At 32.3% G+C, this 12,801-nt stretch overlaps 1 protein-coding gene across 3 annotated transcripts in view; it reads right to left on the bottom strand.

Moving 5' to 3' along the window:
* The window catches only part of LOC126743748 (uncharacterized), a 234,638-nt gene that overhangs the window by 49,652 nt on the left and 172,185 nt on the right, over positions 1 to 12,801 (bottom strand). For all 3 annotated transcript variants that reach the window (XM_050450966.1, XM_050450965.1, XM_050450967.1), the window contains exon 3: positions 10,180 to 10,324. In XM_050450966.1, coding sequence (XP_050306923.1) covers positions 10,180 to 10,324 — 145 coding nt within the window. The remainder of the gene's footprint in view (positions 1 to 10,179; positions 10,325 to 12,801) is intronic.

Raw genomic sequence — 12,801 nt, 5'->3', positions numbered from 1 at the left:
TTTTTCAGGGGCATGACATTGGCGTAGGGTGCTGGCAGAGGGTAATAGGAACTTGTGTTGAACTTGTTTTGTAATAGGTGATAATGGCGGAAATGGCCAGTTTGATCTTAATACGCATCAATTATTAAAATCCAATAAAAAGTTTTTATGTCGTCATCTCAATATTCGGTCTCTTAATACTGGATTTGATGAATTTGTAAATTATATAACTGATAATAATTTTGACATTTTGGGATTGACTGAGACCTGGTTGACGGCTTCTACTGCTATAACTTTTAACTTGGCACATTAAATTGAGGGTTATAATTTCGTCAGGAAAGATCGATTAGGGCGTGGCGGTGGGGTCAGTTTTTATGATAAAAAATATGTTAATTTTGAAGTTTATCTGATTCACAACTCGCCACAGAACTTCGAATTCTTAAGCATAACAACTCAGATTTCGAGCAAAAAAATTTTGTTTACCGTTTTATATCGTCCACTTTATCAGATATTAACAGTTTTCTTGATTCCCTTGAGGATCTATTTACAAATATTGTTCCTTTATTTGATCATGTGGTTTTTATGGGGGATATTAATATTAATTTACTAAAGAAGTGTAGACTTTCTGACAGATTTTTAGCAGTCTTGAATACATTTGATTTAAATCAAGTAATACCCGAGCCTACAAGATGGAATATATCTAACAATACAAGTACCGTACTTGATGTCATTATTATAAATCAACTTTTCCCAATTAATGGAGTCGGTTCGTTGTCTTTGCCACAAACCATTAGTGATTACAATTTAGTATACTGTTGTCTTGAGTTTCCTAAAAGTAAAGAGGGACATTTTAAAATGAAATGTAGGAATTAGAGTGCTTATAATATAGATTTATTTGAGCATGACGCTTTTAGACTTAATTGGGATAGTATCTATTACATAAATTCCGTTAACGATAAACTTGTGCCATGTAACAACAATATACTTTGTTTAGTTGACAAACATGCGCCAATTAAGACTAAAACTATTAAAAATAAACCATTTACTCCCTGGATAACTCACAATATTAAATTGCTTATAAGGCTTTGAGATAAGGCACTGCAAAAATATAAACAAATAAAACTGAGTTAAATTTAAACTATTATAGATAATTGCGAAACTATACAAAACATACTATTCAGCGGGAAAAAATATCATATTTTGACACACTTCAAAAAACAAACCGCAATTTTTTGAAAAATGCTAATAAACTACATCTAACTAAATCAAAGTATGCCGATTTGCCTTGTAATTTTAGTTATTCAGAAGTCCTAAATAATTATTTTTCTCAATGCGTTAACCAAATTAACAATAATATATCACAAACCAAATTAAATTTTTATAATGAAAATAAATGGAATAATAGTAATCAAGAATTAAATGTAAGTCTTCTTAATGAAGAAAGCATTAACAGTATGATTAAAACCATAAAATCAAATGCTATATGAGCTGACGAACTTTGTATAAATGATATCAAGCTTTGCCTACCTTTTTGTAAAAAACCACTTCTAAATATTTTAAATACTTGCATTCTTACAAATGTACATATATCCCGATATCTGGAAAAAAGCACTTATAAGACCCATTTCAAAAATCTCTAATCCAAAAGAACTAAAAGACATAAGGCATATAAGTATTTTATCAGTAGTTTCTAAAATTCTAGAAAAGCATATTCACCAAAACTTTATAATTTTGGTACACTTCCAGATACGCAATCGGGATTTAGAAGAAATTATAGTACAACTACTAGTCTGGTGGGAATGTTAGATAATATAAGACTTAACGAAGAACATAAACAAAGTACTTGCATGGCGGTGCTTGATTTGATACAATAAATCACTCAATGCTCCTTGCAAAGTTAGGACATTTTGATTGTTCCCAATCCACGGTTTCTTTTTCTGATTCATATCTTAAAAATAGATCACATTCGGTAATGTTAAAAACCAACAATGGAAGTTTGGAGCACTCAAAGTATCTTGACTTGAAAATTGGTGTTCCTCAGGGCTCCATATTGGGACCTCTTTTATTTTCGATTTATATTGCGGATATGCATAACTGTATTGAACATTGTAAATTACTTTCAATATTCAATAATTCTTTTTACTTTCAATATGATGATCTGTAATGTCATTTTCTTGTTAAGGCCTGTTTTATATTATCGCGAAGCAGTTCCTTTTATCAAAAACTGTCAAATTTTATTTTCTCATGTAATTATATTTATAACTATTTTTTTCGGTAATAAACTTTTTTTGACTTTTTTGAGTTTTTTTAAATGAGAAGGATGTGGCTTTTGTTAATATTGAGCAAATTATTTCAATATTGCCTATGCCTACCATTACATTAAAGGGTAAAATATCTTTTTACAAATTTTCCTAACCAGTAGACGCTTTTGAACACTAACTTATCTATTTTTTTTTTAAACCAAATATGTTATAATTTAAATTTTTAACTTCTTTTATTTTTTTAAAAACCTTAATAATGTTTTGTTTTTAAGAATTTCAGTATGTTTTGTTACTTATTAAAGAAAAATAAAGGATATTAGCTGTTTAATCTTGTATTTTATTATATACTTATCTTAAAAATGTAATTACCCTGGAAGAAAATAGTAACTCCCCTGAGTCTTGTAATTTTCCTGTGCTCGGTATTTCTTCAGGATTGAAAAAAAAGCAAAAAAATATCTGGCCCGAGTAAGCCTTGGACCCAATATTTTGCATCCTGTCGAAAAATTCAATAAATAATTTTTTATTCTTAAAATTATTTTTGACCAGATTTTAATATTTCTGGTACACCATATGAAATATTTACCCATATAATAAAATTTAGTATTTATCGAGTGACCCGTTGATCTACTCTTCGTCCAATATTTAAAAGATATTTATTTTTTATTTTGACCCGGTAACACCACAGTCCAATGGTTCTCTCTCACTCGCTCCAAATATTCAGTAGAAATCTGATAATCAGAGATGCGAGAATTATTTGTTATTGTTTATGAACATGTAAAGACAAATACAGTACCTTTCTATAAATTTTTGATAATTTTATCATTTTAGTCTTGATTTTTTAAAATCATCTGTTTTAAAAAATGATCGTAAATGTTTTTTGAACTGTTTGTAATATAATTTAGAGTCTATTGATGCCAAGAAACACTTGCCAAAATGCATCACTCCTGACATTAGAATGGGCATTTTATTTGTGGAGAAAAGACTTCCCGTACTCAACTTTTCTATCATTAAATTAATTTGTTCTGCAAGTTCTTGAAGTTTTAATAGCTTTATTAAAAAAAAATCTGAAAATGTGTGTGGTTGGCCGTCGTCGCCCCCATCCAAACTACTAATAAATGCCGCGACTCTTTAATGAGCCCGAGGGCGGGTTGGTTCGAGGGCAATTAAAGTTGAATTACAGGCCCTTGATAATTATAAAGTCTGTAAATCAGTCGCGACAGCCGAAATTGTTGCCTTTCCGACGCACGCCCGCTTGATGTTTTATGATCCCGGACGTGGTTCGCGAATTGTGCACGATTATCGTAGGAATATGTGCGAATCTCGGCCATTAAAATGGCAATTTTAGACGAAGAATGGCTTGGATTTTGGAGTATTTGGAGATTTTTATCGGCACCGATTAGCTAAGGTTTAGAAAAATTATAAAATAAAAAGAAGTCAATTTAAAGTTATTGGGTTGTTTATGATGGGGTGCGGTCTCCAATCTTATTTCTAATAATTTTTGAAACGCTCGCCCAATGATACCTAATCTTTTGTAATATTCAAACAAAAAAGAAAAATATTAAACCATTATATAGTTTTAAACTTTGACGTCTTAATCTAATTAACCCTCGCTGTACCGCATATGGGTCTTCGATTACCCGAAACTTAAAAATTCTGAAATATCTTTTGCTTCCCTGATTTTTTTTCAGTGAGCGTCCATGAATTCTCAAATTTTATCATAACAATGCTTTATTTAGTAAAAATTTAAGAAAAAAACAATATTTTTCTTCAAAAAATGATGGATCGGCCACCGACGACCCGGTTTTGGGATAAATAGGTATTTGCTAAAACTCCCTATTTTACAGATCTAAACAAGATAAGTTGCAAATATTTCCAATTTATTACTTTGTTGTTCAGTTTACTGTCGAACGTTACTGTGAGAGGATTATTTTATTTTTCAATATTAAATAGTAAAGTGCCATGTGGTTTAAAATAAGGGTTTATCCGACAAGGAACTCTACGAAATATTCATACATTATTAGAAATATTGATGCATTCTTCAGATGACGAGTGCGAAACCGAAATACCCTTGGAACAGGCATTTAGTGATTTGTCAGATGATGAGGATACCTCGGATGAAGAGCCTGATATAAATGACGGCAATCTTTCATTTCAAGAGTTAGAGGAAGAACAAATACATTTACCTGATCCATTAGAAGACGAAACTGGGAGCAATAAACAGTCATACGATGTTGATAATCGCACATCGTATACTGTTGCACATAAAACAGGAAAATTCAGAACATGCAATATCTTGCAAGAAAATAAAGGTCTCACAGATAAAAGCAAAGATATAAATTCTATCATTGACTGTTTCAAGTTGTTCTTTTCTAATGATTTATTAGATATTATTATAAAATACACAAACAAAAAAGCTAAAGACTTTATAAACACCTATAATGAAAGTCATGAAGTCAAGATGGAGTCATGGATTGAGGTAGACACTACAGAATTTCTCGCTTTCCTTGGAATCCTTATTCTTACTGGCAGATTTCCAGAATCAAAAGAAAGTGTACGTAGTTTATGGTCGACTACAAACAACGCATTCACCAGGCCTATTTATCAGGCTACTATGTCCAGAAATAGGTTCACTGACATTTTACGTCACCTTCGTTTCGGTGATCTATCTACAAGGGCTGAGAGAAAAAAAGAGGATAAACTTGCTCCGATTCGTGAGATCACTGAGATATTTACTGAGAATTGTAGGAAATCTTACAATCCTTCAGCTTTTGGAACTATTGATGAGCAATTGGTAACTTTCTGGAGTCGTTGCTCATTCACAGTTTACATACCAAGTAAACCGGGCAAATATGGTATAAAAGTATGGGCCCTTTGTGATGCTGAACATTTTTTTGCTGCAATTTTGAAGTGTATTTAGGAAAAATAAATGGAATAGTAGAAAAGAATCAAGGACCTCGAGTTGTTAAAACTTTAGCAAGCCTCTGGTATCGTAGTAAACGAAATATAACCACTGATAAGCAGAAGATCTTTTGTCCCAGAATCTAACAATTATGGGGACGGTCCGCAAAACTCGCAAAGAGTTGCCAAAGTGCTACTGGATATTCGTGAAAGAGCAATGTATTCTTCACATTTTCTTTTCACACGAAATCTTACTTTAGTGTCCTACGTTACGAAACCCAAAAAATGTGTACTGCTATCTTCAATGCATCACCAACATGACATTGCGGGGGAGGATTTGAAATTTAAACCTGATGTAATAACCTCCTATAATGAGACAAAACGTGACGTCGATTGCTTGGATAAAATTGTACGTGAGTACTCTTCCAAAAGATGTACAAGAAGATGACCTCTACGTTTATTTTTTAATTGGCATAATGTCGCTTCATATAATGCATTTGTCATCTGGATTACAAAAAACCCAGACTAGAAAAGTTCTAATGGTAACTTGAAAATAAGAAGAAAACTTTTTTTAGAAGAACTAGGTAACATGTTGACCCATGATAATATTGTTCGGCGAGCAGAAAGAATTTATGAGGATGGTAGAGGGTTTTCCGCGGCTACGTGTCAAGCTAATGGAACTACGGGAGTTCCAGTAAAAAAGAAGTAGTTAAATCTCCACGCGGGCGCAAAAAGAAGTAGATTTTTTCAGTGCCGGGGAAATGATAACAGATATTCCTTAAAATATGATAAGTGTCAAAAATTTGTTTGTCCCACACAGTCAGAAATTAAAATTTCTAAAACAGTAGTATGCTCCTATTGTTTAAAAGACGAGGATGGAGAATAAGGATTAATGTGATTTTTTAGACAAATAAAAGTAAATATTTAGTTGTGTCATCTTATCTTATAATATTTGTATTAGTCAAAATTTAAAATATTTTCTTTAACGCAACGCTAATATACAATAGTTCCTTATAGTACCTTCTTTTAATATGTAGAAATCTGTATCGTCCTTAGTATAAATTTTATATTTTAAATCGTAGATGTCCTTATTGTACTATGTTTTTAATTTTAATTCTTTTATTTATTGTTGTTTCTTTTTCCCGATAACGGGTAATTTTTGTTTTATTTGGTGAACGTATATGTTTTTTGTAATGTTCTGGTAAGTTCTAAATCTATATTGTTATAGCGAATAAGCTCTTTTTTAAAATTGTCCTGAATTACCTGTATTTTATTTTAGTATCTGATGATGGCTGTTTACACAGCCGAAATGCATAATACATTTACCTAAGTGACCTACATGCATTTTTCTTGGAGATAAAGACTTCCCCTATTTGTAATCTTTATATACGCATTCTCCTACAAAATATGGACTTCTATTCAACAATTCGGTTTTATAACTTATATTTAATAATAATACTTAATATAATTTTATAAATTTATTTATAGACAGAGGCATAGTTGTGAGACAATTCTTGCTGAGGTCACTGATTCAATATTTAAATCATTAGATTTAAAAAATGCATCTGTTCTTATTATGCTAGACTACTCTAAAGCATTTGACACTTTAAACCATGAACTGTTGTTGGCAGTACTGCAGTACATTGGGTTGTCTGACATGGCATTAAGGCTAATTAAATCATATTTAACAGATAGGTTTCAAAGGGTTTGCATCGGTGACCTACTGTTTTGTTTGGGATTAAATTGAACACCCAAATAAAAGCCAAAAGTAATACTTTAGAAGTATAGTTTTATCGAAATGTTTTGTGAGATGGAAAGCAGAACAAGTAAAGTACCTGCCGACACGTGTTTCTGCTTTGTGGCTTCTTCAGGACGGAGAAAGAAATAGAAAGAAGAAAATAGACGTTGCGTATGGGATAGTATTTTCTAAATTGATTTCTACTATAAGTGACGTACCTAACACCTAACAAAATAAGTAACTCATCATGAATTCGTCACAACAATACAAATTTTACTTAAAGCAATTGATCAATAAACCACTTTTTAAATAGGCTGACGATCATGTCTCTCAAATAAAAAAAAAGAACTTCAATCGTCCTCAATAAGCAGATCCCCAAGTAATAATATTAATAGTAAATTGTCTTTTTATTGAAATAAAATAAAAATACAAACTTATACAAATAGGTGCTACTTGGTGATACTACTGTTACTGAGACATTCAGGTTACCTGCAAAAAAAATAAGTTTTCAGAAAAATTACAATTATAAGGGAAAGAAAGAATAAAAGAATTTAAAAAAAAAACGTCAAAAGTCAATAAATTCAAAACAGTAAGAACAATAGCATTTATTTACCAAATATAAACTCTAGGAACTTCTCCGCATTAACAGTTCCGTCAACCGTGCATGTCAATATACAGTGTGGGGACTTTAACTAGAATAAATTCAGTTAAACTAATAAAATTTTATCTCGCAAAATTCCTGAAACCCGTCGATTTTTGTTTATTTTTTTCACATTTCAAAATAGTTTTTGTATTTTTTCACAGGGGAGGTCCAAATTAACCCAAAAGTTTGTTTTTCAAATGGGAAGCCACTTTTTTTTAACTCTCATTAAAAAGAGCCCTTTTTCTTGATTAAATTGCCCTATTTACTTTTGTGATTATAAGGAGAGATAACTAAAGGAGAGATACGAAAAAAAAACATTAAATTATTAAAAGTCTCGAAATATTTTGTGTTGGTAAATTTTTGGCGTGTTGCTTTATTTTATTGGTATCGAGACATTTCCTGACATTGTTGTAGTGTCACTGTTAAAGTGAATTTCAACCAGTTGTTAAATAAGTTAACTTATATTGAAAAAATGCCTTATTTATCCGAATCCCACAAGATTGAAATCTTAATGATGATTGGTTATGGGGAGAGAAGTCGTACTCAGCTAGAGGTTGTGCACTTATTCAGGCAGAAATATCCAGATTTGCCACCTATTAACCAAGGTACGGTTAGTAAAATCAAAAGCAGATTTCGAGAAGTTGGGCACGTGAGGGATGTTTAAAGACAAAGGTCTTCTAAAATCGATGAAAACACCCAATTAAATGTATTGTTAGCGATGGAAGAAAATCCGGTAACTGCAGCCAGAAGAGTAGCTCGCGAAAACTCTATTCATCTTAAATCTGTGCTAAAAATGTTAAAAAGTGCAAACAAACGACTTTATAAAATGCAAACCGTTCAATAGTTATTAGAAGACGATCCAGATCGCAGAGTTCAGTTCTGTGAATTAATGATGAACGCCATTGACGAAAATCGCATATCTTCGGAGTGGATCCTTTTTTCTGATGAGGCTACTTTTCCCTAAATGGCCATGTTAATAAGCAGAACTGTCGCTACTGGTCTGATGAGAACCCACAGTGGGTAAGGGAAACTAATACACAATATCCCCAGAAAACTAATGTTTGGGCTGGCATAATTGGCAGGCAAGTTATAGGGCCCATATTCTTCAATGATACTTTAACTGGGGAAAGATATCTAGAATTTCTTTAACATGAACTAGTTCCAGTCTTACGTGCCTTATATCCGAGTCAGTTCGATCCAGATTTGTATGATGAAAGAATCTGGATGCAACAAGATGGTGCTCCCCCACATTATGCCCGTAATGTACGCCAGTATTTAGATGACAATTCTCTCACGATTGGTAGAAGGGTTGCAATCGAGTGGCCGGCACGTTCTCCCGATCTCACCCCACTTGATTTTTTTCTGTGGGGACATTTGAAAAGTCAAATTTATATGAGCAAACCAGGAAACCTAGATGAACTTAAAGAACGTATCAGGCAAGAAATCCGACAAATATCTCCAGAAGTGTTAGAAAATATCAGAAACGAATTTTATTATCGTTTTGGGCTTTACCAACAAGTAAATGGTGCTCATTTTGAGCATCTTATACATTAAACGCATTTTTTAATAATTTAATGGTTTTTATTTTTTTTTTCGTATTTCTCCTTTCAATAATCACAAAAGTAAATAGGGCAATTTAATCAAGAAAAAGGGCTCTTTTTAATGAGAGTTTAAAAAAAGTGGCTTTCCATTTGAAAAAAAAAGTTGGGGTTAATTTGGACCCCCCTGTAGGTGAAAAAATACAAAAACTATCTTGAAATGTAAAAAAAAACAAAAATTGACGGATCTCAGGAATTTTGCGAGATAAATTTTGATTAGTTTTAACTGAATTTATTCTAGTTAAGGTCACCACACTGTATATGCTTACAACATTATGTACCCAGCTCAACAATAAAGAATTTTATTCATTAACTGCATAAAAAAACTAAAAATTATCACAATTAAGTAGGATAACAATAAGGAGATTAAGGCTTTTCTTTCACCTTATTTTTTCTTTTTTCTCAATAAATCCGCCATTTATCTATTTTTATAGAGTATAAAACATGTAGTAATAAAATATTAGAAATTATGTGATATTAAGAGGATAAACATTTTTGCAAATATTGGTGTTTTACTTTTCGTTTAAAACTTGTGACTAAACACATTTTTAGCGAGGCACGAATCATATTACATAATTTCACTCCGACATATGAAAAACATCTTTTAAAAGAATAGCTTTTAAATTTAGAAAGCGCAAATGTATTATGCCGTTGAACAGGTATTTGATGTATGTCAGAACGAAATGAAATCTTTTGTCTTAAGTACTTGGGCACACCTGTCAGGAGTAAATGATAACTATAAACTAAAAGCTGTAATTCCCAAAGCTTTGACATTGGCAACCAACGTAAATTTTGTATTTTTTAATGTTAAATACAAATTCACCGCAAATTCTCTGCAGTCGCTAAATGCAATTTATTGTAGCAACATCCAGATAAGGGTTATAAAAAGTACAGCCGTAATTTAATATGGAAAATACCAGAGACTCACAAAAATATTTTTCTATATTAAAACTAAGCGCATTTTCATAAATACAGTTCGTAATTCTAGTTAAGGAGTTTGATGTGGCTCTTTTATTATTTCTTGCACCTCCATATATAAAATAATATTATAATAAAACTTACTTGGATCTTTAACTGCAGTAATAACCAGTTTAAATCCATTAGTGTCTGTGCCCCAACTATCGGTAACATATTTCAATGTGACGTAATTGGTACGTGTAAACATGGCGCCCAACATTTGTTTCGTATTTTTGCAGGACAAATCGAACTGAAAATAAGAGAAAAAATAAATTCTAAAATACAATAGAATCTATAAAAACGGTAATAATCGAATCTAATAGTAATAATTTCTATATCGTCGTTCTATATCGTGGTGAATCTGTTGATCCATTAAATAGTAACCCAGTTCCTTTTTTTTTGGTATAATGTAAATATAATAGATAAATTACCGAGTTCCGTATAACCCACCATGGCACTGGAAGCAAAAAGTGGTAATTTACAAAATCCAATATTTACCATTAAATTTAAGCATCCGACCAGGCCGGCCGCGATAAGGCCCCACATTAAATATGATAAACGACGTTCAACTACAGGCGAAATTGTAGTAAAACGTTGTCCCACTTTGGAAATTTACGATTTGATAACTGGGATTAAATTTCTATTGTAGAAAATAATTTACTATGATTTTCTTATTTTAAAGCAAATTTCTAGGTTGGTTTAAATAGAAGAACGTAATCCTTGATTGTTTGCTATTACGTTATTATTAAATCTAAAATTCAATGCGAAAGAGCTGATCACACAAAATTAATATTAGTATAGCGATAAATGAAACTCCATAGAAAAAATTTTAGTTTGAAAATCTGCCGTTTAAGCTGAAAATAAGTAACAATGGACTAAAAACTAAATGGACAAATAACTATAGAACTTCTAAATTTATTTTACCAACTCAGTTTTAAATTATTTAATTAGAGAAATATACAGGGTGTTCTGAAACTATTGTGCCAAAATGTAAGAGTGAGTAGATATTTTAAACGTTTTTTACTTATTAACCCATAGTCGCATGCGCATGCGTTCAGTGATAATAGCGCATTAAAGTCCGCGCAGTGTAATGTAATATAGCAAATGATATAAGAACACAAGGAATATTTGGGAGAGTTTATTAAAAAAAAACATGTTTTAATTTAAAAGATGTTCAACATTCTGACCACCCGCTTCAATGCAAGCGTGACAGCTTCGTACCATTTCCTCCTGCACACGTTGAAAAACTTCTGGAATTTCTTCAATTTCAGCAGCAACCGCAACAATCCTTTCTACTAACTCTTCCTCTATTAGAACCGGAGTGTTGTACACGAGCGTTTCATGTGACCCCATAAAATGTAGGTCTGGTGAACGTGGAGGCCATGCATTTGGTGCACCCCTTTCAATTGCTCTTCCATGATATGCCTGGTTCAGATGTTCCATTACGGCTAACGGGTAACGGGCACCTGAAGCCCCGTCGGGTTAGTACCACATATTTTGTCTGACATTCAGGGGAATATTTTCTATCAATTCGGGAAGCGTTTGTTGTCTGCCCAAGCATTCACCATACATTTTTGAAAACCATGTTGATTGCATGTGCAAGTGCATAGCGTGGTGGTTTTTTCAGCCTATACGTGGCTGTCGCGACTGTTGAAAATCCCTTCGCGGGTAAAGGTGACTTCATCCGTAAAAATCACTAAGGACGGAAATTCAGTGTCACGCCTCGTTTGTTGTAAAAACCACTAAGCAAATTCTATCCGACGGGATAATCCTCAGTCAGAAGTGTGAAACCTCGAACCGAACCATCGAAAAACCATACCCGAACATGGTTTATTCGCAACGAGTGCGCTATAGCTCGGGTACTTATGGAAGGAGATTCGTTAAGTTGCGCTAAGATTTTCTCTTTCATGCCTAGTACACGTACTCAGCGTACTCATATCTCGATAAATGAAAAACTTAATTTCCCTAGAAAAAAATACAAATCGTAAATGACTTAAATAAAAATTCAGTTATCTCGAAAAGGGTCTCTCTGAGCGACTCGACAAAGATATCATTTTTTAGAGTAATATTAATTGAAAAGGTGAGATTTTCATAAAAAACTTTCATAAAGAATTTGATCAAATCGTAATACATTTGAGCGAAGAATATGCCGTTGCCCTGTGTCGGCTATTTTATCAGACACCCTTCATAATTAATACATATATTTCATGATTTGTTTTATTCACTTGAGGAAATTATGGATGTTCGTATAGTAAATTATGAATGTTTATTCGTAAATTTTTAGACCCGGTCCTGGTTTTTCTCTTGGCGGCCCTGGTAATACCTAAGTGACCAAAAATTACAAGAAAAGATGGGTATGAAAGCTGAGAGAAATATGAAAGTATAAAAACTAAGAGAAATAAAAAAAACGAAAATGCAGAAAAGTTTCTTTGATCCTGGTATTAGAGTTTTAAGGCAAAATAGACGTATAATACCTCAGCATTTTTAAAAAAATATACAGGGTCTCCGGAAACTAGGCGTCAGAATTTCAGTGGGCGCTTCTACTTGAAAAATTAATGCAATAAACTTCTATATAATTTTTTCGAAAACTCAAAATTAAGGAAGATACAATTTGTTTTTTTTAATAACTTTTTTTTTAGTGCAGTGTTTTTTTGTATTCACCCTATTAATTTGATGATAGTTGTCAATGATAAAAGGCTTAAGCTGTCCTTGACCTTAGGAAAATGA

This window comes from Anthonomus grandis, chromosome 13 (assembly GCF_022605725.1).
Source record: "Anthonomus grandis grandis chromosome 13, icAntGran1.3, whole genome shotgun sequence".
NCBI classification, from domain to species: Eukaryota; Metazoa; Arthropoda; class Insecta; order Coleoptera; family Curculionidae; genus Anthonomus; species Anthonomus grandis.
Note: the sequence above shows the minus strand (reverse complement) of the source record. Positions and strands in the feature narration are given on the sequence as shown.